The sequence below is a fragment of the Amphiprion ocellaris genome, chromosome 11, assembly GCF_022539595.1.
Source record: "Amphiprion ocellaris isolate individual 3 ecotype Okinawa chromosome 11, ASM2253959v1, whole genome shotgun sequence".
NCBI classification, from domain to species: Eukaryota; Metazoa; Chordata; class Actinopteri; family Pomacentridae; genus Amphiprion; species Amphiprion ocellaris.
The window spans coordinates 28173573-28200937 of NC_072776.1; the positions used below are offsets into that span (position 1 = coordinate 28173573).

The 27365-nt window shown below is 37.5% G+C and overlaps 1 protein-coding gene across 2 annotated transcripts in view; it reads left to right on the top strand.

The window, feature by feature from the left end:
• cryl1 (crystallin, lambda 1) overlaps positions 1 to 27365 on the top strand; it is a 31696-nt gene continuing 4331 nt past the window's right edge. Inside the window, exons 1-7 of one of the 2 annotated variants that reach the window (XM_055015605.1) lie at positions 1 to 306; positions 1380 to 1487; positions 2875 to 3001; positions 7687 to 7848; positions 9721 to 9816; positions 10414 to 10512; positions 16760 to 24154. In XM_055015605.1, coding sequence (XP_054871580.1) covers positions 266 to 306; positions 1380 to 1487; positions 2875 to 3001; positions 7687 to 7848; positions 9721 to 9816; positions 10414 to 10512; positions 16760 to 16921 — 795 coding nt within the window. In that variant the 5' untranslated portion in view covers positions 1 to 265 and the 3' untranslated portion in view covers positions 16922 to 24154. The other variant, XM_055015604.1, reaches the window with a different exon arrangement.

Genomic DNA, 27365 nt, shown 5'->3' on the forward strand with positions numbered 1-27365 from the left:
AGCTTCGTGTCCGTTTATTATCAAAAACAATACATTAACTAACTACTAAGCAGTAGCAATTAATCATAAGCACATATTTGTTGTTCTTGGGAGGATACAGTACAATTCGTTCACTCGTTTTCGCTCGTTGGTCCTGCTCGGCTGCCGTACCGCCCTATCAGCGTGACTCTGGACAGGCGGTCCATTGTAATCATACACTGGTTGTAATAGAAATACTGGCTGTATTTTAAAGACTTTCCTCTGAGTTGGACTCTAACACCTTAAAATGAGCTCTTCTGACACGAAGATCATCACTGTCATCGGCAGGTTAGGAAGAAAAAACGCTTTCACGGAGTTAAACTTAGCTCCGTGGTTGTTATGCTAGCTCTGGTTTGTATTTAAGATTTCTTACAGGACACTAAGGTAACTTTCTGGACTCCTGAAATGGAATCTTGCAGCTAGACTTTGCACTGATTTGGTTTTATAATTCCGGATATGATTGGCACAGTTTAGCCCATGCTGAACTGGTTTGGGCCTGGTTAGTGTGAGGCTACATTTTAATCTGTTTTCTATACTGTGCTCTTAATTTCTGTGCATTCAGCTAAACTTGTCAGTCAACTGAAGTGACCGCTCTTAAACCTGAAAAGTAAATAGTAAACCTCAGTTAGTCACTCATCTGATAACAGGCAGCAGCATTCAGCTATTAGGCTCCTCACCTGTGGAGCAAACTTTCTGAACACTGCTCAAACTGTCGGCTCTTTTAAATCTGGTCTATTTTCTTGACTTTTAGTGCACTTTAATTGCTTAATTATGTTTTATTTCTATGATTTTAATGTATGATCTTAATGTGTACTTTTAAATCATCTTTTTAATTAATTTCAAAGTTCTGTGCTGAATGTATTTCTTTGCCATTGTAAAGCACCTTGAATCGCCTGGTATATGAATTGTGCTGTACAAATAAACTTGCCTCGCCTTGCCTTTTTATAAGTTGTCAGGGGTTACTTCTGTGTGTTAACATGCATTAAAATGTAGGACAGATAGAGCCATAGGATCACAAGATGCTATTTCTGGATTTCCACTGCAAAACAGCAAAAAAAAAAAAAAAAAAAAGCAGGTATGAGTAGAAACATGAGAGGGAAGCAGGAAAAGGAACTTGGGATCAGCAGGTTTGAGCTGTCAGCGGGCAGAAAAGACAACAAGTAGACTAAGATTCAGGACTCTGCCACCAAGGTTATATCCCAGTTTAAGTATCATTTTACAGGAGACTGAACTCCTACAAGATGCAAGAATTATAGTTTTTAACTGACCCCTCACCATCTTGGACAGTTAAAAATTGTAAAGATTTTTGGATTCTTTTGTGGGATTAATGTCACTTCTTTGTGCGTTTGTGTCTGTATTAGTGGGCTGATTGGCCGCTCCTGGGCTATGGTGTTTGCTAGTGGAGGCTACAGTGTGAAGATCTATGACAACCAACCTGGACAGTCTACAAAGGCCATCGTGGAGATCAAGTGAGTCCTACTGCACAAATCATCACGTGCTGCAGTCATAATTAATGTAGTATTCCATAACATGCAGCGTGCATGTTATTCCATTTGTGCTGCACAGATAAAGTTGACTTTTGAGCAACTCAAAATGTCTAAAATTACATTTTATGAATTAACTTGTGGTTTCTCTGTGATAATGTGGAGCTAAATTAAATCCCAAACATTAACAACACAAATAGGCATGTTCTATGCACTTATGAGTCACTGTGACTAAGATTCTGTCCAAAATATAACATGTCCTTCCCTCCAGTGCTGAAGACACGCATGAACAGTGCATGATCAGCAGCTTCCAACAAAAAAAGTTCAGGCTTAAGAACAGCTTCACAGCCCAGTCATTGCTAGTTAAACATTACTGCAGGGGGACAAAGACCTTTTGGTGAAAACTGCTGCATAAAATGCTGCCATGGGGGAAAAAAAAGTCATGCATCAAAACTATTAAACAAAGCACAACTCCATACTAGGATGTCTTAACTTTTTTCCACCAAACAGACTCTTGGAGACTCAATTGACTGTATGAACAGTAGAGGGTGTCCTTGTATTGATATTTCAGAGTCCCTTTGAGTGGGATTTCTTGCTGAACAAGCATGAACAAGCAGGACTGCTCTTAATCTGACACTCTGTTTGCATGAAATGTAATTCAACGCGTTTCACTTTACTTAGTAGGCAGGAGTAAATAAAAAAAAATGGCATTTATTAACAAAAAATTAAATGAACAGAGTGAAGCAAGAAGGAAAAAACACTAATGACAGATGAATTAAGTAGAATCAATCAAAACATGGTTACTGAGTTTGCTGTTAAAAATATGTACAGAAATTTGGGCCAGACTGATAATAATTTGGACTTCACCGTGGGTATTTGTTCTGACTTTCTGTTTAATGTAAAGGCCGTTAATAGAAGACCTGAGTCTTCTGGAAGGTTCATAGGATCATTTAGAGCTACACAAACCAAATAAAGGAGCTTAAATCAATTCTAAAACAAACAGAAACTTCAAAATTGGTGTAGTGTGAGGAGAGATATTCTTCTTGATGTGAGCAGTAGTTAATTTTGCAGGTAATAAAAATACAAATGTAACATGGCCTGGTGAAAATGGAGAAGAGTAACCTTTTGGCACCACTGTTACATCACGACAAGCAGCCAGCCGATTCTGGTTTTTGTCTGAGAAACCAACCTGACAGCGTTTACACGTGCTCAGACACAAAAATGTGCCCTGACACTTGCAGGTTTAGTTACATAATCACTCCACGTAATTCAGACAATACTTCTACTGAGCAGATAACTTTTCCTGCATTTATGTTTTGATTGTTTAATGAATAAATGATTGAATGGCCTGTTTTGTGTGTTTCTTGCTCAGGAAACAGCTGCAGGAGCTGGAGGATGCCCAAATGCTAAGAGGGGAGGCGACGGCCCTCCAGCAGGTCGCTCTGATCAGCAGCTACGATGATCTGTCTCAGGCTCTAGAGGGAGCCTTCTTTGTCCAGGTAACACAACGGACACCTGTAACGCATGTTGACGTTTCTCCTCCATGTTAAGATAAAGGGAAACTACAGATAGCTGGTGAAGTCAACTTTTTTATACAGCACATCTGAAACAACCCACCAAAGATTATAACTGGTGTTACAAATTAACTTAACAAGTTCAGATATTGGGATTAAGACTCTATAGTATAATTTATGGTGTGATATTACCTGAGAAATTTGCATAGTCGGCATTAAAACCATGCAAAAATGATATAAAACACTACCTGACTATAATGCATATTGAAGCCCTGCGGTGTACTTGTAAGTGCCCTTTTGCAGTGTTATTATAATTTAGGAAGCAATCATTTTTGTTGCTGAAATGCAGACATTTGATATGTAATTGTAAAGTGAAAGGGTTAAATTGCTTGACTTCATTGTTATCCTATGAGGCTTCTGTAGGCTTGTAAATGCAGCCACAAAGAAGAATGTTGCCTAAAGTGTGGTGTTCTGTCGCAATAAACAAGTGGGCAGTGGAACAATACGGTAGTTTTACCGTCATCGTGATGATGTTGGTCAATAAACGCGTAAACCAATCTCCCGTCCCTCCTTTATGAAGTGGTTATGGCAATAAGAAACTTAATAGAATTAAGAGTCAAGACTACAGAACTCGAAAGATCTACAGAAACAAAGAAAACCACTACAGTTCTTATTTATGGAGCATAGTCTAACTAATGTGATAATGTGGTTAAGACCCTTTAGTATTAAAAATAATGCAACTTAACCTAACTAATCTAAATATTAAAACCCTGCAGCATTATAAATAATGAAGAATAAAAGGACTCATTTAGAGCTTAAGTTTTGACCCTACAATAATATACATGAAGCAGTTGTTATTATTTTGGTAGAAGCCACTGAGGACATTTATACAAAACTAATGTTACCATTTTTTCAAGCACTAGAGAAAATATTTCCTTTTATAATAGTGTTAAAAACATCCCTGGAGGGAGCAACTGTAGCAAATGTTTTTGCATTTCGCCGATGTGTTTCCCTTCGTGTGGTATGTTCAATAAAAAGTCAGTTTCAAAGATACAAGAAATCTCAACAAATCCCAAGAATTCCCCAAATACTCTTTGAGCAAGCTTTGTTTTTATTTGACTTATCTCTGCTTAATTGCTTCAATTTATTAGTCGTGCTTTTTCATCACACATTTGACATGACGTATGTAACGTGGATGTGGTGGCTGTTGGTTAATTTATTAGTTCATCTACACCTCACATACTCGAGCCAAAGCATCTCTAGTAGTCTCAGTGCAGTATATTCTGGTTTATTCCCTACCTGGATTATCATCAGGGAGGTGCAACATCATTGGTTCATTTGTGCCACATACTCTATGACATATTCAGTAGGTTGACTTTAGACATTTTGCACGGTTATGCAGTCATTGGGATTTACTTAGCTTTCCAAAATAACCCTGAACAGAAACCATGTCCTGTTATATTTAAATCAAAGCTTAAAATTTGAGGCTAGATTCCCTATTATTCTTGTAGTCATTGGATTCACAATGTGTCAGTGATTAATATATTAACAGCCCCTTTTTAAAAAAAAAGAAATTAAAGTAGACTCCAGACTGAGACCAGAATGTTTTGATCAGCTTCATAAGCCACAGACATTTAGGTAACCACTAACTATTCTAGCAGTATGTAAAATTATTCTAATAGTTTTGGTTCCCTATACATGTCTGTCAATAAAGAGCTAAAGTCTGGTCATTATTTAGTCTACATAGAGAGACTAAGTCACAGCAAACAGATGATTATCAGATAATAAAAACATGATACAGTAAACTTTATCATCCCTGTGGGGGAATGTATCTTGGACTCAAGTGCTACTTGCATAAAGTCGTCGCTGTTAAATTTCAAATCACTAATATTGGATATTACATTAGACATATTGCACATATTAGACAAAAAGCAGTATGCCATTTTTAGCCCTGAAATTTCATATTGGTGCACTTCTATCTATGGATTCCAACTGGGGTCAGTGGCAATGATTTAGCAAAGTTTAAAAGTTAAAAATTTAGCAACAAAGGTGACCTGATGGCTGAGTGATTTCAACAAATACACATGGACTAAAATGTCCTTATGAAATGCCCTTGCATGTCATTTCCCTACGTGATCTGTCTCCACTGCATTGTCTAATGAAGTCAAAGTGTCAAAGAAATAAGAACTTTACCAATTCAGAAGTGGGAATTCAGCACTTCTGAATCATTTATTTAACAGTAACCTGTAAATATTTAGGTATTTACTACAAATGAATGCACCCGTTTTGTGGTACAATGCTGCTGTTAAACACAGTCATCATGACAGTTTTTTAAAATTCTCACAACGATTTAAAAAAAAAATTAGTTTAATCCCCACATCAAATTTCACTTTTCTCAGGCTGATTCATGTCATGTAGCCTTTCGTTCTAAAACTACATTACTCAGAGATTTTCCATTGTGCCACACCTAAATGCTTCCTAGCAGGGTTGAATGTATTGGAGCGTTCTGATTGGGTTTTCTGGGCAAGTTTAGGAGTTGCCAGTTTTCTGAAGTGACTAACAAAGCTAGTTCAAGTTGGACAAAAGGCTTATACGAGAAAGGTGTTAGGACAAGTGCTGCCCTGCTGGTGAAAGAATTACATGACATTTTAACACCTGATCACTCAACTTGTCTTTGTCACACTAAAAACACAGAAACACGCTCAACAATGGGGCCTAGGCTTATCTTAATGCTGTCACATCCGCTTAAAATACGATATAAAGTTCACTTTTTCAGCCGAGAAAATGCAGCAGACAATGGTGCTCTTCATCACAGTCGAGGCAGGTAGGGCCAGAAAAATAAATCAATACTCTGCACTGAGTTCACTCTAACTACGAACAATAGTGGATTTAGGAATAGGGAAGTGCTACGTAGAAATGTGCAGCATCTTCATGATGATGCTGCCAGCGAAGTATTTTCTGACACCGTCCGATGCCATTTTCACCCTGCTATCGATCAGGGGTTTTCTAAAAGATAAGAGGAAGTCTAGGAGGTAGCCAAACTGGTTACAGATCAGGAAGTTGCTTAGTGACTAGCAGTAATCCATACTGTGTTTGCTGCACTGGATTTCTCATTATCTCACCTCACATTCCTCCCTTCTGTCAGCATGTTTCTAGATAGCTGTTTATCCAACCCAGTGTCTTAATCACACATAAATCTACTGTTTCCATCCCAGTTAAAGAAGATTTAATCTCCTGCAAATCAAAATAGAATCTTTAAAAATAGAAAATCTATGACAAAGAGCAGGGAATGAAAAGATGGTATACATGTGTTTATTAAAAGTCTGATCAGGACTTGTTGTTTTGACAGACACATCTCTAATTTTATTGTTAATTGCCATTATGCATGTATGTCGGTATGCTGCTCGCTCAGCCAGTTATTGCAGTTCTACACCAATCATGAGAGCCACTTTAAGAGCATATTAACACTCCACTACCGGTTTTGACAGCCACTCCTTAGCTCTCTGTCTGCTCTGACGTACAGCAGTCGTGACCTATGCCTTAGGTGGGTAGTTAAATACACAAACTGGTTGAATCCGGTTTCCAAAAAATGTGAGCTTTTAACACATTTGTGGTTCAGTCTCCATGGCCGTTGGCAATAGTAGTTAGTAGAGAGACACTGACACTCCCTGTAAAACAAAATATTAAGTTTCTACTTTTTGTTGGAAAAGAAACAGAAAGTTGTCAACAGATAAGTTTACAGACAGACAGACAGACAGACAGACAGACAGACAGATAGATAGATAGATAGATAGATAGATAGATAGATAGATAGATAGATAGATAGATAGATAGATAGATAGATAGATAGATAGATAGATAGATAGATAGATAGATAGATAGATAGATAGATAGATAGATAGATAGATAGATAGACCTTATTTATCCCCTTGAGGTAATTCAAGAATATTGTGATGGCAAAAGTTGTAATTTTCACTGTTATATTTAAGATAAGATAAGATAAGATAAGATAAGATAAGATAAGATAAGATAAGATAAGATAAGATAAGATAAGATAAGATAAGATAAGATACAATGAGATGAGATGAATTTACATATGGATATGCATACATTTGACAAGGGACTGCAGATGGAAATTAGCTTAAAGCTAACTCTGGTGCAATACATCAAATGGAAACATTTATGTTTAATATTGTACATGATCCCTTTTTAAATAAACTGATAATAATAATAATAATAATAATAATAATAATAATAATAATAATAATAATAATAATATATGGATAAATACAGCTATGACATGGTAAATTTACATATATAGGTACAGATATGACATGATGAGTAAACATATGGATATGTACACATATGACTTCATTAATATACTTATGTATAGGTATGTGTATATAAATATGGAGGATACCAGGATTTCACCCGTACTCTGCCAAAACGTAAGCATTGACAACATGTTTTTATGCTTAGAAAGTGCATAATAAGGGAAGAAATTAAAGTTTAAAAAGCAGAAAAAGGCACCCTCATTCTACCTTTTCCTACAGAGATTTTCCCTGGAGATAATGTTTGTTACAGAAAATAATACGATCTCAATGACTTCACAATCCTACTCTGTTTGTGCATTTGTACATAAGTGCATTTTCCCTGTATGTGTTTTCCAGGAGTGTGTATTCGAGCAGCTCGAGGTGAAGCAGAGCATCTTTCAGGACATCGAGCGTCTTGTGGGTAAAGATGTGATCCTGAGCAGCTCCACCTCCTGCCTGGTGCCAAGCAACGTCTTCTCCAAAGTGCAGAACAGGAGCCGCTGTCTCGTCTCCCATCCAGTTAGTGCTGCAGTCAGCAGCTATTGTCGAATAATTTCAAGCTGATAATAATCTTGGAAAGCCAGTTGATTAATTCTTCAATTATGTATTTACAAACACAAATTCACAGACAGTACGATCTGACAGTATCCGATAACTACGGTAAGGTAACTACGGAACAGTACGGTCTAGTTCAAGGCAGCTAATCAACTCTATAGATATACAAAACATCACAGAAAACTCATTTAGACCACATAATCCCAGCACCTGGCCAATTACATAATCTTTGGAGAGGAAGCCTGAATACTTCCAACCTGAAGCATTCATACTCTGTTGTGTTGTTTACTGGAGACACCTGCCACACCTCAAGCTACCTTTGTGTAATAGTAAATTATACTTTTTAGGATTCCTACAAGAATGCTGATGAGCATCTATTATGTTTGGAGCAACCCAGGAAGAAAAAAAGCCTAATTTATTCAAGCATCACTACTTATTTCAATATATCCCCATTTTTTTGGCAGTTCTTTTGCTTGCTCTTTGCAGCATCAATGATGTTTCGAGGATAGATGCTATCAAAGGGAGCCTGCGTCTCTGTATTGTTAGAATTATTAAAGATGGAACAATGCTGCTGTAAGAATTGCCCTGTGCTGGTGTATATTTGAAAAGGGATAAATGCTTTTAGTATATAAAATAGTGATATAATCACGGGGTTTTCAATAAATGATAGTATGGATAGCATTGTTTTTTTCTTTGTACAATTTTAAATCTAAAATACTGCTTCTGTTTGGATTGTATTTCACCGTAAATTAAAGAAATGAAACACTTTTGTTTAACCCTTTCTGAAATTTTATGCTGAAAAAATATCCCCAAATTCAGTCAGTAACAGCTCGATGACTGTGAAGCCAAGATGAACAACTTTGGGTCTGTGGTTAAGAGACACTTGGGAGAAATTTAAAATGCATTAAGTCTCCTTTCTCTTACCTCCAGGATAGAATGAGGGTCCAAAAATCAGCAACCACTGACATTTTTACTTTTGCTAAATGAAAATTGCAAATTAAAGATTAAACAGCCTTTTATCAGTGACTCAGCAAACTGAACTCAAATGTCAGCTGCAACTCTACCAAAAATTATGCAACAGAAATGAAGCACAATAAATGCTATTTCCTTTATAATTGTTCAGAAAATGTGAAAAAGTCCAAAAATGGGTTCCAATGAAACGTAAAGTAACTGACAATCTGAACTAATTTGTGTTTGGGATAAACCCTTTTTAATAGTTTGATCTTTGATAGGAGGAGATGATGATGATCATGAAAATATTATTGCATAGTGATAGTAACATTGATTTTCAATTTTAAGTATTTTTTTATTAGAACGAAAATTAGTGATTCCACCAAAAAATATTGAGAAGGATTGAAGGATGCATGTAAATAGGTTCTCAACATCTAGTAAAAATGAGTAGGAAATCAGAGAGTTAACATGTAAATACCTGTATTTTTTTAAAGAAACATCTAACATCTCAAACACATAAGATCCATCATTCACCATACGAGGAGGATTGCAAGTCCGTCTCGGGCTTACACTTATATTCTCACCTATGGCCAGTTTAGAAAGATTAGATAATGTGACATGCATGTCTTTTGGAGGAGAATAGTCAAAAGTACTGTCTAAAGTAGAACAAATCTACTCCAATAAACTCCCCACTTGTACTTTTATATTGATGCGACCTATTGTCTTTCCCTCACCTTAATAATTTCAACAATTTCTATTTTTTTTAACCAGCAGCTAAATTATTCCTGAGACAGTATGTGGTACTTGACTGTGGAAATGTCATATAATCACAGATCTTTTGTATCATTTGAATTAAACTCTGTAAAATGTGCATTTGTCTTACAGGTAAACCCACCCTACTATGTCAAACTGGTGGAGCTGGTACCTCACCCAGAGACAGCGCCGGCCGTTATGGACACCACCCACACCCTGATGACCAAGGTACAGATGCCAGATTACGCAGGCCTCAGCTCAATTGTGTGAGGACTTGCAGAAACGATGGAAAACTGCGTCATCATGACATTATGAAAAAGCCAAACCCTAGAGGCGGGGAATGTGATCAAAAATGACTGGAAAAACAATAGAAGGAGGCCAGAACTGGAGTGATATGGTGCATTTAGTGCTGCTAAGAAGCCTAGCTGCTAATTAATTTTCACTATATTGTTTAATGAGTTGCTGCTTGGTTGTTGGTTTGATGGTTCCCAGTCATTTTCAGCATCAGACTCTCAAATCTGGATGACAGTGTGCTGCAGTCCCTGGTACAGCTGTTACACCACAAATGTCAGAAGATGGTTTACTGTGAAGGATTACATCTTTCCAAGCAAGTCTCCGCAGGCTGAATTACTTAACATGTTGAAATGAAAGGAAACCAGTGGCTTCCTGGAAGAACACTTTCATAGTAGTAGTAGGGTGGCAGTAATGTCAGTAAAGTTTTTTTCATTATTGTCGTTTAGGCGTCATTGTCATAGTTGACTGATTCAAGAATTTCCTTCAGGATTAAAGAAAATGTTATATCCAATCCAATTTCTCTTGATTCAGGTTGGCCAGGCGCCTGTCCGTCTGAGAAAAGAGATTGATGGCTTTGCCCTTAACAGAGTCCAGGCAGCCATTATTGCAGAGTCATGGAGGCTGGTCCAGGTATGTTGGGTCTGATTGTTGACACGCCTTTTTTTTCAAAATGAGGCTTAATATTTGCATTTGTTTTCTTGGTCTTACACTAGTCGGCAAGTAATATCTTGTGACCCATGTCGTCTTTGCATCTATATCAGGAATATCAGGACCACTAGTTATTGTTTGCATGTTTGTTTTTCCTTGCAGATGTTGAATTTACCATTATTTTATATGACATTAACGTCACATCAGGTTAAAGGCTGGAGTTCTTATATTAAAGAGCAAGTTTTGCTTATTTCCATCAACTGCATGAAAACAGAAAAATGTTGCCTTAAAGTTGCGACTTGGAAACTTGGATTTAAGACGTCTACTCTCGTCAATAAACTGTGTATAAAAGATAACTTTGGCGTTTAAAAAGTGAAGCCAAGGCAGAAGTGACTTCTTTCTCACAGCCAGCAGGGGCGACTCTTCTAGTTGCAAAAAGAAGACTGATTGCATAGAAATCAATGCGGAAATTACTCTTCTTCTCACTTAATTATTGCCTCAGTGAACATTTTCCTAATGAGTTTATGGTCTCAATTGCTAGTTTCAAGACTTTTCGAATACAGCTTGTCTTCCATTTAGTAGATTATGATCCCATTTAGAGGGAAAACGGCGATAAAGCAGATATGTTTTACGATGGGGCAACCTTGGGATTGGAAGGTCGCTAACATCTTACAGTGCGTAGCGTCCTTGAGTTCTTTAGCCAGATCCATCATTTGTCTTTACTTCTGGTTTCAAACAACCAAGATTGTGTCAGTGCAATGTCAAACTTAGAAGTTTCACAACCTATGGGTGATCTCACAGTTGCTACATCCATCTTTTATATGGCTTATGTAAGTGGCTTTGCTCTGTCACAGTCAAATGAATCTCCAACCTGTTTGCACCCGTCTTCCCACCTGCGCAACAAATTACCAGAGATATACAAAGCAAACTTTAAACATCAGAAAAATACGGAACACTGGTTGTTACATCACCACGAATATTGTCTAAAAAGATGTCATTGGGCATAGTTGTACCTTCATTTGAACACCAAATACAAGCAAGTTATTGATAAATTTGTGAAAAGAATATTTGTCCTCTAACAGTATCATGAATATAAACCGACTTTCAATTTTCAACAAAAACTACACATTTTGGTGTTACAGCGTTGCTAAAGTTACATCTTAATGCCACTCACCATACTGCTAGAAACACAAGAGTGCATGTGTGAGCATCTGTTTTTACTTCTGGACAAGAGTGCCTCAGTCTCAGTGAGGTTTTATATGGCCAAGTGGTGCTGCTGATGGTTTTGTAATGGAGGCAGAAAAGAGGAAGCCCTTGTCAGCTCACCTCTGCTATAATCTCCATGGTCTCCTTCCAAACAGGAACACAATGACAGTAAATGAGCTTTAGCCTCTGATGACAGGAGCCATTACATGATCACTCAGAGAAGAAATGGTTAGAATGATAATAAGGACGATGAGTTTGATGACAATTACAACTGGTGGAATGTAAACCTGAGATGTGTTCAGTGTTACCTGGACTGAACCCACATAAAGGCTTTGTAGCTTTTTATTTTCAGTTTGGCTGCAATTACAGGAGCACAGACATCAGAATTACAATACTTCAGATCACTTTATTTTATTCAATAGTGTGACATCAGACATTACTGGGGAATAACTTGAAGCATTTACAGTAAATCTTTCATGATACATTTGCTTTCTGCCTCTCCTCATAAAGGGACAAAATCTCTGTCAAATTTTGTTCTAATCAGGGCTCATGTGACAAAATCAAAGTATTAACTGCCCAAAATGTTTAGATTGAAAGCACATTTAGATTTGCAGTTACTCTTTATGAGTGATGGGGTCTTACATGTCATACAATATTTTCAGCCAAAGTTGGAAAAAATTTTGTTATTTCACACACACAAAAAAAAGGCTCAAGTGTGTCTTTATTTCCTTAATTGTAACTGGAGCTCACATGAGCCATATGTAGCTAACAGGAACTAGAAGGAGCTAGACAGAGCTAGCAAGGTTGAGCAAGAATCACCTAGAGTTAAAACGAAGGAACAGAAGCTAACAAGAGCTATCTGGAGTTTAAAGAGGCTAAAAGGAACTATCCGTAGCCTACGGAGGCTATCAGTAGCAAACATGAGCTAACATGGTCCAACATATCGTATCTGGAGCTAACAGAAGCTAATAGGAGCCAACAGAAATCAACAGAAACTAAAAGATGCTATCTGTAGCTTACAAGAGCTTATAGTAAATAACAGGAGCTATCTGTAGGTAATTTGAGATAAAAGAAGCCATAAAGTGCTACCAGGAGCTGTCTGGAGCTAACAATAATGAATAGGAAGTATCAGGTGTTATCTCAAGCTAATATGAGCTAACTAAACCTAACAGAAGTGAATTGGAGCTAACAGCAAAACAGCTAACTACATACTCAGAATTTCTCCAGAAATTATTAACAAACTGTTCAGTGACCCACACAGTCCTAACAAGAGATCAGCAAAATTTTTGAATGTGAAACTTTTAATAAGTGATATCTAAAAATGGTTGAATATTGCTTATTCATAAAGAAACTACATAAATTTGCAATAAATAAACTTGTTTGCTGTGTAAATGAGCAGCATAGTCAGGCAGGCTTAAAATGCAATACAGCATTCATGTAACCTTTACCTCCCAGTTTTTAATTTTTTATTAGCACATTTTCACATTATGTATGAAACACAATTTGTAATTTATCAATTATCTGCATTATAAGGATACTGCATTAATCATTTTTTGAATCTTCAGAGGACTTAATTTAAAAAGTATGATTGAAATTGATCCAGTTAAATGTTCTGATATTTATTCCAGCTTTTAATTTAAAATATTACAAATAAACACTTTTTCAGACAAATCTATCATCAAAAATAAAACAGAAGTCAAAAGATGAACTAATGACCTGAACAATTCCCAGTCTTGTCCATTTTTGCAAGCAAATCTCTTTAACCATTGTGTTGGTTATTTCTTTCTTTCCTTGCTTTAATTACCAGATAATTAAAACTGTAATGGCCCTCTGTACAGATTAGTTATAACTCTATGTTCCTACCTCTCATTCCAGGGCTACCATTCAAACAGGCAATCATAACTCTAATGGAAAAAGCGTAACGAAGAATTGTCCTTTTAAATCAGCACATTGTGTCTCTGATTATACTGTACTCATAAGTTACAATGTGTAACTTGTGTATCAGGTAAAACTAAACCCCTTCACACAGAACAAAGACTTTTGACACTAAACTGACCGTGGAACAACATGGAATGGTGGCTCATTAGCAGCAATAATATGGGTGTGACATCTGGCACATGATGTTGTCACGTATTTCAAAAGACAAGGCTGTTGTATTAAACCAACTGAGGCAAATCTGTGACAGACGAAATTTCGTCTAAAAGCACACAAAAATACTCCACTGTGGGTCAAAAAAATAGTATGTATAAACAAATAAAGGTAACTTTTAACTGTTTGCTGCTTCTTGTTGACTATAAGAAATGAAAATGCATGTAGGAATAAGACATGGCAGTGTGGCAAACTGATCTCTACCTATCCTTTAATACAAATATAGAATTTTATTTAACTAGGAAAGGATCTTAGTGAGATATAACACTTAATGTCAATAATGTCAATTTTCATTTATTAAACTGTTTTTTGTTTTGTTTGCAATGGGTCGTTTGTATGATCTAAGTTCTAAGTTCATGATTGTGCCTTTGGGCTTATCTATCAGTAAAATCAAATATGAAGTGAATAATCAAGATTAAAGTATCACCATAACACTAATAAAACAAAAATGCAGTCTCTATTTTTTACCTACATAGAACTGTACACACACTATATATGGAGGGAGCATTTTCATATACCCATGTTACACTCTAGTGGACCTTTAATAGAAGTTAATAAACTAGCAGAATCTAGTTTTTTTACGTAACTGTTTGCAAATGAAAAACATCCACAGGTTGACCTACCGGTGTACTCACTGAAAATGGTGAGAAGAAACTTTGTATAGTCAGATTTTACTTTAAAACTGTGGGACACTACAAGGATTGTTCAAAAACTTGGCTTGCAAACACCAGAAATCGATTTTAAGTCTCATCTCACTCGTGGTTTGATTTTTTACACTGATGAAAGAAGTCCTGCCGTTATAAAGAAGGATGAACGCATGAAAGGAAATTTCTTCTTCTGTACACTAGTAGGTTTGGTCCCTCACATGTATTTACGCTTTCATGGGAAAAACGAATCGTTGATTTGCACAATGTCATGCTGATATACGGTAGATGAGCATGCCTGCGCCTGTTTCCTAGGATTCTACTTTTCATTGTTTCTTTGTCATCATTCATTTTTTTCGATTATTTAAACAAAGCCCGCAGTAGTTTGTGCAAGATTGAGTCACTGCTGCGGAGGTGTGAACAAACAGCTTCAAATCCTTCTTTTGGATTTTTAAATGCCAGGTGACACTCTACGTTGCTGCTACGTATATTTAAATTAGTGTAAAAATTGTGCTTTTAATCCCTTTTTTCTCTTCAATTTCAACCTTGTCCTCTATAAGATATGAAATGTCACCCAGGTCATTATAGGTCGCTAAAACTTTTTATAGCCAGTTGATGTTTCTGTAGTGTTTGTAGCTTTAAAGCAGTGACAATGAGAATACTGTGCTGTACCTTAAACATTTAGGTTGAGATTCAGTTTTCAAAAGTGGAAAAACAATCCCTATAGTTATCTTAGCTTATGCATAAATGTGATAAAGAAATAAAATGTACTGTTAAATTTGAAAATAACATTAAAATTGGAACAAAATTCACAAAATCTGTTGTAATATCACTAACATAGCTCATCAGTGCCCATGTTTCAACAACATTTAAATCTGTCTTACTATGCAGCTAAAATGTACATATATCTATGAATGAGGTGGAATAAGTTATTTATTGCATATTTATATAGTTTCTTTATGAATAAGCAACAAACATCTTTTGATATCATTTTTTGAGAATTTCACACTCAAAAATTGAACTAATCTCTTTTGTCTATTGTATATGTGTTTTTTGATCAGGTTTTATTGGACATTGACCAAGCAGACTGGTAATATTTCTGGAAAGATTTTGAGTATGCAGATAGCTGTTGGCTCCTATTCATTTCTACTTGGTTGAGTTAGCATGTGTTAGCTCTAGATAACTGCTGATATGTCCTATTAATCCCTGTAAGCTCCTGACAGCTCTTGTTGCCATATATATATATATATATATATATATATATATATATATATATATATATATATATATATATTCCCTTTGGTAACTCTAATTAGCTTCGTTTAGCTCCATTTAGCTTCTATTACCTCCTTTTAACTCTTGGTTATTCTTGCTCACTCATGTTAGCTCCTATTAGCTCCTGTTAGTTCTGGTATCTACAGGTAGTACCTACAGATGGCTCATTGAGCAATTTAGCAAACACAGGAAGGAATGTGCACGAGCAGGCTCACTACTTTAGGTAGCTTTGAAAATCTCTATGCCATGTGCATTCTCTGAGGTTATTTACAAAGTTTGAGTCTTTTGAACAAAGTGTCATTAGTGCTGAGGCACAAATGACACACAGGCAATTCTGGTTTTACACAGTAGTCTGTAAAAGTGACGTCTCCATGAAAGTCATACTGCATGTTTGCAGAAGGTCGCAGTAACAGGGAGGGAAAACCGATTAACAATTTCTGTAACTGTGTCACAATTGACTCATCAGTCAGATGCCATTTGGGTTGATTTTCCCTGTTTAAGACATTTGTAGTACATAAATAATTACCAGAAGAGTAAATACTTGAGAAAAATTACTGTTTGGCCATTTTAGGCAACAATATTGATGTGGCAGATGGAAATATCAGTAGTTTATTGAGAGGATCACCATGAACTTTGCCAAAAAACACTCACAATCTTTACAGGATGAGTAAACATCCTCTGACTTTTCCTGTGAAGTTGAAATATCTTTAATACCTCAACTTTTGGATATTACTATTGTGATATTGTGAGGCAAAAGAGCCTCTAGCAGACTTTTACACTCTAAGCTCAGAGTTTTATGATGTTGTATTGATTTTGCCATAATTATATCGGTTATTTATACAGTTTTGTTATTTAATGGGATTGTGTATTTTAACATCAAAACAGCCAAATACCATTAATTAACATCTGTTTTGGAATCAACAACAGCACTTTTTCCCGTAATATTTTTTTTTCAGATCTTCCAGAGCTCTCCATTGAGAAAACCTGTTCCTCTTGACTTAAGTAGGTGGCACCCAATCAGTACATTTTGTGCAGAAGAAGAATCAACAAACACAGAGCCTGATGGGAAAAACTGGTTAACAGAGAAAGTTGATGACTACTGTTGTGATATCTATTAGTTTTGATTAGCGTTTAGGTTGCTACATTAAATTTGCTTCATAGTTCACCTGTCAGGGCTCTGGAACTGAACCTGCTCACTGAGATTAGTAACTGGGACACTCACTTAAATGCCCCCACCAGTAATTTTAGCTTCATCTTCACTTATTTTGGTTTGACAAGTCAAAATGTCTGTTGCGAAAAGTGTCTATAGAACATTTTCCTGCCGCCATTTCTGCGTACATGAGCTCTGCTGCAACACAAAATCACACATAAAAGTCTTGTCACATGTAAGTCTATACGCCTGCCAAAAATGTGACACTTTTGTGAAATAGTAGCATTAAAAACACAAGTAGGGATCAACATGCTGTGAGGATTTGGCTTGTAACTGAGGTCCTTTCAGGTGTCCTTGACTGAATCAGAATTCTTTGTTTCAAGAGAAGCTTCTTGCTGAACCAAGTGTCCCTGCACTCAAGTGAAAACTCTTGTTAGTTCAGTCGCTACTGAGCCTAAGAAAACAACAACAGTCACTGGGAATAACTTTTCACTTCTGTGAATAACAACATATGAGCGTATCTACAGCAGAGGTTCCTCCCCTCCTGACTGTGTTCTGGCTGTAACGCAGCATTCATGCATCCACCATGTGAAATTTGTGATTTCACACAGGCCTGCGGAAGCTGAGACTCATATCTACATGACATTCCTTATTGTGCCTGGATCCACTACCTTGTGAGGCTCCCGTGGAGGAGAATTAACCCTGAGGGCACCCTTAGGTCCTAGCTGACAAAAATGCCACATCGCTGTCAAAGTGTCAAACTTTGCTCTCGCTGGAGCTGCGGCCGAGTTGCATTGCAGAGCATCTTATTGACAGTAAAGCAGGAATTATGTTAGATGCCCAAACAAAGTGACTCTATTAGATCTAAATGACAACAAAGTATAGTGAAAACAGGAGGACAAATCAAATAATGCAATAGAAACTGGGCGCTCATGTGTCTCCTGACATACATCTTGTATATGTCAAACGAATGACACAGAAAGGAATCATTTCAGCCTTACCTTAGATATGTAAGCTATGGAAAAAACAAAGACAAAGTCTTTGCCACTGACACATTTTACCACTCACCGTCCATCGTGTAAGTCGGATGCTGGCAGCAATAGTAAACAACAACATCAAACAAATACACTCCCAAACATGGCCTACATCTCCTCAAGCTTTAATTATTCAAAGAGGAACATGCATTTTCACAAAGAAATTAAGTAAAATGACTTGAAATGTAATAAATGTATTTTTCTTGTCATGGTAAATTTGAAAGGCACCTTCATGGTTGTTCCATATATGTTTGTCAGATGACTGAACGTTAAAATGTCTTTCCTCAGAACTTACAAGGGAAATAAATATTTAAAAATGACAAATGCAAGCATCTGAATTTAACAAGTTTGTGGCTCAGGACAAACTTGTACTGAATCTGCAGCAGGAATTTAACCTGTTTTTCTGCTTCATTTATGGTGGAGCATCAAGACCTACTTCACAGACAGTGTTTTGTCATCGAACAAAAAGCACAAGTGTAATTTATAACAGCCAATGGTGGCTTGCTCTGCTCCATATCCCTCTGCATGATTTAGTGTGTCTCTAAATTGTAACAGAAGTACCCTGACAAGTCTAAGTGTCTGCTGTCAGCCAACCTATAAATATTATTACTATTATTATTATCCTGCACAGCAATAAATCACCTGGTGTGTTTAAAAAAAACAACAACAGATGAAATGTAAAGGGTTGAACCTTTCATTTAATCATTGACCTGCAGAATACTTTGTGTTTTTGTTTATTTAAATTTTACAGATCTGATTGATGCATCTTTGAGCAGATTGTGATTATCATCTGCATGAATATTAGGAAAAACCTGTGTGACTGGAATGATCAGCCTTTTTCTGAGCTCCGCTTGTCAAAGCTGCTCAACAGGTGAAGCCAGAGAATTAGTCATCCTCCGCCTTCGTGGCTCTGCATGCAGCACGTGACCGGCTCTAATTAAGTTATGCTGCCTGTCTAAGATGTTACTCAGCAAGAATGTGTTTCCTAAGACCGATTTTTCATGACAAACACAGGGCTCTATTTTTGTCCCCACTGGAGATCGAGATAAGATGTGAATCTCTGTTGCTGTTTGAGCCGTGAGCAAGTGAACCAGATGAACCAGTTGACCTGAGCTTCAACTCACTACTCTGCACACTACACTCACAAAATCACGTTTTAGATACTCGGTGGTGGGAATCTAAGAATTTGCAAGGTTTCACTTTCTAAAAGTCTTCTCAGTTAAGAGAAATAGAACTCCTGTACCAATCTGACACTCATCGACAACTCTTGCCTCCTACATCTTCGGATGTGAATGAAACCATGATAATGGAATCCTTTTGGCCAAAATCTAACCCCAAGAAAGGAATGAACATACAATCCAAACTATTCAAGGCGTATATACAGTTCACGTACATATACAAAGCCATCAATCGATGTTTCTTGTCTCTCTATGAATTTAAAAAGCTTTCAAAAGGTGATGACTGCCTGTTTTTCTTTGTTTTATATTAATGTAAATTGTTTAACTTTAGGTCTTGGGATGTTGATATTAGCAGTTTAAGGATGTTCTAGTGAATCATGGTGAGTATTTTTTAGATTTGTTTGTGCATAATTAGAAAGAAAATGGACTGTGGGGAATTAATTGATTCTGATGTCTGTCATTATACAAGAATTCAGGATCTGAACTCTTATGTAAATCCATGTTCTACTATTGATTAAAAAACAGGACTGTGAGCCTGTTTGGTAATTCATTTGTTCTTGGTTGCCATTAAAAACAAAATACAATCAAGGGATGAATAATCAGGCAGATGACGCATGAAAACCATAGTGACCTACATTCTAATTGCTGGCATCCAGATTATGTGGTACGACAATCTGCTGAGATCTGCAATGAACAACACATCAGCTGTCATTTGTACAACTATCTTCATCCAGCATCAGGTCAAGCCACATCTAGTCTACTTGTAAAGCACATTCACCATAACCAAACCTTGACGGAAATGTGTATAACACTTTAAAAACGAACCTACACAATGGACAGACACGGAGAACTACACAAAATCAGACTATCTTAGATTAAAAAAAGACAAAATAAAAAGTTGTAAGTCTTTAGCAAGGACTTATATGTGTAAAAGTTAAATGAAAATGCCTTTAATGGCAGCCTCTGTAAATCTAGATTGGTTTTTAATCTGGTTTTGGAACCAGCAGGAGCATCTAATCAGATGAGGAAATGCACAAGTTCTGCAGGCTATGCATCCATAAGAATGCATCCACAATGTCTTTGCTGCCAGACAATGGGAAAATGCAAAGTTTAGTGTTCCTTTCCCAGTAGATGTGATCTTACACTGAGGCCCTCTTTACAGAAGCACTCCCCAACTGCTGTGGCTTTACATAGTTGTTGAATAAGAGCGAATACATTACAGATTAAATCCCCAGGCTTGATTTCTAAACATGAAATTGGCCTGTTTTCTAAACATTTAAAGGACAAAAGAGCCCATTTAGTGTTTAGAAAAGCAGGTATTCACTAGTAGGATGGATTCATTACCTTAGTATCACTTTTCACTGCTTAATAAATTACCTTCAGCTTTGCCATTTCATTTTATGAGAAGGGCTGCAAAAGACAACTAAAAAAGGCATTTAAACTATAAAACTATTTCCCAAATATTGCGTTAGGTGACAGCAAGACAGCTGTGACCCATTGAGGCTTGGACTCCACATGTCTAAAGGTGTTCTTCAAGTACCAAGACTAAAGTAGCAGATCCTTTAAATCCTGTTAATTGTAAGGCGGAGGTTCCATGGATCAGACTGGTAATTCCAGCACATCCCACGGATGCTTAATGTGATGAAGATTTAGGGAATTTGGATGCCAAGCCAACACTTTGAACTCCTTGTCACGTTTCTCAATAAAATCCTGAACAATGTGTGCAATGTGAAAGGAAGCACTTCCTGCTGAAGAGGTGTAGGTGGTCAGCAGCGATGTTTAGGTTGGGAGTACATGTCAAAGGAACATCCATATGATAGCAGGACCCAAGGTTGCCTTTAATTGTTTTGCCTTCCCACCAAACTACATCCTGCTACTATCTCTTTCCCACATAATTGGTGAACATGCACCCAACCGTCCACATGGTTTAAACTAATCTGTGATTCATCAAACCAAGCCTCCTTCTTCCACTGCTCCATGATCCAATTCTGAAACTCTCATGGCTATTGTAGGAGCTTTCAACAATGAACAGGAGTCTTCACAGAGTGGTTGTTGTGTTCAGACACCTTTGTTTCATCAATTTGTGCTCCAGTACCTCTTCTGTTGGTTCAAACCACATTCTCTAACTTGAACCTTAGGCATCCATGAACCTGTCACTTGTTCGCTGTTTGTCCTGACCACTTTTGGTAGCCACTGTACACCAAGAACACCTGACCAAATCTGCCATTTATAGAGATATTCAGACCCAGTCATCATGTCGTCACAATTTAGCTCTTTTCAAAGTCAATCAGAAGCTCACGCTGCCCAAGACCTGACAGTTCATTTGCTGCCTGATATATTCCACCCCTTGACTGTAACGAGATTATCAGTTTTATTCACTACACCTGTCAGTGGTTTTAATGTTGTGGCTTTATGTTGTATTGTTGTATACTTACAATGTTGCTACATCACAGACCTTAGGGTACCTGAAAATAGTGAACACTGTCCTCTGCCGACCTGTATTAAGCTTTGTAATACTCTTTCATGCAGTCATGTAATAGGAGGACACACCAGAGTTCACAATGCGGTTTAATTTGACACACTCCTCATTTTTTTTTGTTTTTTTGGGTGACGTAGAACAGCTTGTACACTTGGTATCACTCACCTGAGGCACTGTTATAATTGGAACCCTTAACAATGACACAGTGGAAAGAACTAATCACTGAAAATGAATGGTATTTGAGGAGACACTTAAGTTGAACCAAGCTCTTCCTCCTCGGCGTTATCAATAAAAATGTACTAGAAACAAGCAGAACAGGTACAGAATTATGTGCAACATCTTCTGGTACCTGTGAGCTAGGTCACATAGACTTCTGACAGTGAAGTTCTGAACCCTGACACACAAATTTGAACTGTTTACTAACCGCAAACATTGCTGAAGTATTGAGTCCACAAGAGAAGAAAGTGTAGGTCTTTTCCAGAGAGAGAAGTTTGAATTGCCACAGTAAGAGAGGCACAGGTAAATATCAAGATCAGACAGATACATTTTACTTAGATGAATACGTTTTAGTGTATTAGTAATTTCAACTTATTGGGACACTTGAATAACACAGTCATTGAGACATCCAAACTTCTGTTCAACTGCTGTCAGAAACTCAATGCAATTTGTCTTCAATTTACATATTTTAAAGCCCTTTGGAATTGTGATAAGAAAATGAATGAACTAATTAGCAAACATGACTTGAAACAAGGCCTCAACAGTCGAGCTGAATCTAAAAAATAAAAAGTGCCTATGAATGACTTGGTAGTGGAGGGTGGGTAAAATCCATCTTCCAACAGCAACAGATCTCTCTACATTATGGCACAGATACACAAGTTCTGTAGTTAAGTTTGGACAAGACAACCATGAGCGTCTTTGTTTAAACTAATCCCATTTCCCATTAGGTGTCATTTTTACTGTTAGAAGTTTTTGTTTGTTTTTCGTCAGTTGGATACGACAGTTAGCAAATTAAATCTAAAAACGTCTCTTAAAAACTAAAACCGCCTTAAAATTAATCTCAGTTCATCTGAAAATGGGTCAGATCAGTCACCACACTAACACCACTGATGAGTGAAGTGAATGAGTCATTCTTTTGTGATGTTTTGGCGGCATCAAGATAACCTACATCAACCCAGTTAGATGGGGTGGGAGTCATCACCCTGATAACTCAGAAAGTGTAGTGAAGAGGTTTTCTTCTTTTTTTAACTTATTTTTTTGGCCTCTTTTAGATAGGTGTAGTGGAGAAAGACAGGAAAGGAGGGAGAAGAGTGGGGGGAAGACATGCAGTAAAGGGCCATGAGCGGGAAACGAACCCAGGCCGCTGCATCGGGGACCAGCCCCTGTACATGGGTCGCCGGCTAAACCCATTGCGCTATCTGGGCGCCAAAAAGGTTTTCTTACCTCTAGAACAAGTTATAGTTTCACTTTGAGTATCTATTAACCACACATTTGCATTTTTCAGTCGTATTAAAGTTTATATGATGATACAGAAGAGCTATTCTCCACTAGCCACTGGTTTACCAGCAAGTATTCATTCCATCACCAGTAAACTCCAGTCAGTAAAAATGCTCCTGCTTCACTGTGCTGTTGTCTGTTATGGCCAAACACTAATTTAAAACTACTCCTGTCAGTGCAGAACTTTCATCAGGGTGTATAAAAATTTTTCTTAATTACTGTACACTCCCTACTCTAACCCTAGAACCAGTATGCACAGTAAAAGATCATGACGTCCAATATGACCCATCAGGCCTTCAGTCTGACAGTGACCTTGTGATCCTTGTTACATAACCAGGGCCTTCCCTCACTCTCTGAACACACAGAAAATGGTCCTTGAGTCGAGGCCAGCGTTGGAAAGCAGAGTGGCTGAGAAAGCAGCCCGTTGCCCCCAGTGATTACAGTGGAGAAGAGACCCCACCCGCCAGCCCACTTTACTCAGATAACAGGCTCGTTGTTGGACACAGGACCCAAACAAAGACGACCCTGTCCCTCTCCTCTTGCTCACCCTGCTCTCTGTATCCGTATCCAAGCTTTGATTTCCACCGTGGTCGGCCAGCAGGTATCTATCTGAACCACAGATACCTGAACCACTCCCTCTGTCTCCCCTTCCATCCGTCCCTCCATCCTCCATCCACATAATCCTGAGGACACAGAATGGGCTGATTAGGGAAACTTTATCTGGGGGGAGTAGTCTGATGGGATCAAAGGGAATTTGGTTTATCCAAAACACTAGGAGGTGAAAAGCCACAACTTTGATGCAGTGCCAGGGAAAATATGTCCTTACATGCTCAGACTTTAATCTGACCTGCACTCTGTTTGTTGGTGGTGGCATCACCATCACTGAATACTGAAAAATTAATCAACACTGATCTGTCAGATCTTCAAAATGTTTTGACAAACCTACTGTAAGAACATCTACATCTATTGACTAATTTAAGCTCAATTCTGAGTAATGAGCTATCCAACTCTTTTTCCTGTTCATAGGACGGCATTATCTCAGTGAAGGACATCGATCTGGTGATGTCAGAGGGACTAGGAATGCGTTACGCCTTCATAGGTCCCATGGAAACAATGCACCTCAATGCACCTGAAGGTAAAATTCCCAGTTTGGACTCTTTTTGCACACACATACAGAAGTTTGCTGCCTAGCATGCCTTATTGATGCCCTAGTTTTGAGTAATTTGAGTATCCAAACGTAGATACTGAAGGAAAAACACAACAGGCTCATCTTGGGACCAAGAATTGAGTGTTTTGACTGTCTAATTTCACAATTAGATACAGTAACAATTCCACCTACTGGAGTTTCATGACACTTAAATCGTTTTTTTGTAGTTGTAAGTGGTAGATGACAGTTCAGAGTAGATCCCATTACAACTTATAGCATAAGTTTGCTTAAAAATGAGAATTTAAGCACTTTGTTTAGTAATTTTCTTCTCTGTAAAAGTTCCTCACAACCATGCAAGGAAGCATGCAAGGAACAGACAGCATGTGAAATGACTGGCATAAATAGCATGCTAGCAGTCACCTCATACCTGCACATTTTGACATAAACAGTCTACATTATACAAAATGAAAAGTCAAAGCCAAACTATTAGCTGAAAAAACACAACAAATGAGCATAGAAAGCTTCAGAAAATCAAAATAGTTCAGCAGTTGCATCATAACTGTGAGAGAAGCAGCAGTGGCATACTTCACATGTCTCAACACAACATACATGTACTGTAGCACAGTGTGGTGTTGCTGTGTGTGTCAGAGAGAGTGAAACCTCAGCTAGATGGAGAATATCAAAGGGGAGTGTGAAACCCAGACAGCAACCCTGACTGTGTACACACTCGTACACACACAGAGAAAGTACACTTTGGCTGAACAAAGCAGCCTTTTGATAGGTCGCCATGAATGCACTCCCTCACACCAGTAATCCAAAACTCACAGAGCCCACATCGCAGCCTTCTAACCAGGTGCCAACTCTACCTGTAGTTACAGTACTCAACCTCTCTGCTGATGTTTCTTTTTTTCTCTTCCTGCTCAGGAAGCAGTAGCATGATCATGTTCTCAGAAGACCGCTAAGAGCTGTTGTGACTCGCAGTCCTTAAATCATTCCAATCAGATAGTGGAGCACTCAGCCTTACTGTCTTCTCTTTCTACTCTGCTTGAATGACTTAGCTTTTGTATAGCAAAGTAGCTGTATCCTTTAAAGGAATAATTCACTAAAAAACTTGCCATCTCTAGTCATTCAAAGGCAGCTCAACTGCTGAAACACTTCAAAAAACATTGTGAGCAACAAATGTTAAAGATACTGAGCCAAGTCAAGAAGATACAGCAGAGCTTCTGTAGACATTTTTGCAAACCGGGCAACCTTTAGAAAACCATTGTGAACATTGTTAACTTCAATCTGATTACAGCTGTAGTCCTCAGCAATGAAGCAAACTACAATCTCTCCATAGCTACCTTCCAAGGCTATAAACTGTGGAGTCTTTGTAGCTCAAAATATACCTTTAAGAGTGAACAACCAAACACGAGACACCTATGGGAAGCTGTTTTAACATTTAATAGCTGAGTTAGACTATACAGAATAAAATGACATTACAAAATTGTGTCATTCGGACTAGTTAGATACCTGAAAAACAGTTTTGACAAGTAAAATTAGAATGCTCAAATGTCATTTTAACTAGTAAGAATAGTTGTAGATGAAGTTTCCCATTCAGCACTTGAATTACTGAGATGCGATGGTAGTTGCTGTTAAGGAGAAGATTTATAGAAAGTACTGTGAAATAGGAAGACATTTTCAGCAAAAAGAAGAGCTTTGTTCATTTGAGTTATGCGGCTTAAATGAACGTACTAGAACTTTGGCTTTAGGCTGTTCAAACACATTGTAAAATATCTTGTCAAATGCGGTTACAGTTGTGGTATGTTTGAAAAGCGAGCCCTCTCCAATTTGCTGTAGCTTCTGACTTAACTACAGATATCTGTAACGTCTTCTTGCCAAATCAAAATTCTCTGTAATCACATTTTAACTTGACAGAATTCCAGTTTCAGATGTCTACAATGTCATTCTCACAAAATAAAACTTAATTCAAAAAGAAATCTAAAAAGGACAATGTAGATACCTTGAATTGAGAAGACTCAGTAATGTCTTGAACTAGAATTATGACTTGTCTAAATTAAACTATAGATATGTGAAATTGGAATTACTCCTAGTCTTAATACAGCTGTAGAAATCCACAATTGATGTTGCAAATATCTGCAGCTACATTGTAGGTTTCTGTTTTGAGAAACCCCATTCACATGAATGATAAAAGTGACATGATTTTTCCTGGAAGAATGACGATGTGAATATCTGAAAGAAGATACATTTTGGATATCTACAACACATGTCCAGTCTATCTATTAAATGGTAAAACGGCGTTCCAGAGATTAGGCAAACTCGCTTTTTTGAGTGTCTTTTACATTTAGATTTCCCATCACATCCATGTAATTGCTTGACAAGATGAGACAGGTAGGAAAACTGACGTCAAGTTTTGCATACCAACACTCGGGATGGACAATCGAAAGAGTCAAAGATCAACTGGGAAAAAACATTTCCATTGTAACCTGTCAAAGCTGAAACCTGTAACCTTCCACTCATCCTTAAGTTCGGACTAAATCTTCAGTAAACATTACAAAGTTGCTGGTGGAAACTGTTGGGAAAACCTGCTATTTGCTGAGCCATCTATTGCAAAACTGTGTGTACCTGAGCCAGGTGTGATTCCTTCCTTCATTTTAATGTAGGAAATGCAATCATTTAGGGAAAAAGCATGACAATGACACCAAAACTGCACGAAATCTTAAAAGCAAATGGCTTGAGATAACAAACACTTTGAGTTTATCTTTGTTTCACACAAAATATCTGGTTGAAGGTATGTGGTATTTATCACACCACTGTGTTATATACACAGTGTGTTGTCCCATTCAAAGTTTAGCTGAAGGACGATACATGATATAATACAGGCTAATTGTTGTCACATATTGGGTATAAAAGTTTCCCTGATTAGTGAGTAAGTGTAAAAAGTGTCACGCTTTTAAATCTGGTGTGAAACTTCACAACTGTTTTAACTGAAGCTCCTCTGACCCGCCTTAATTAAGGAGCTGGTGTGAAGTAGTTTGGGTATGTCTTGTTTTTTTTTCCCAGATCTCTCCACTCTGGCT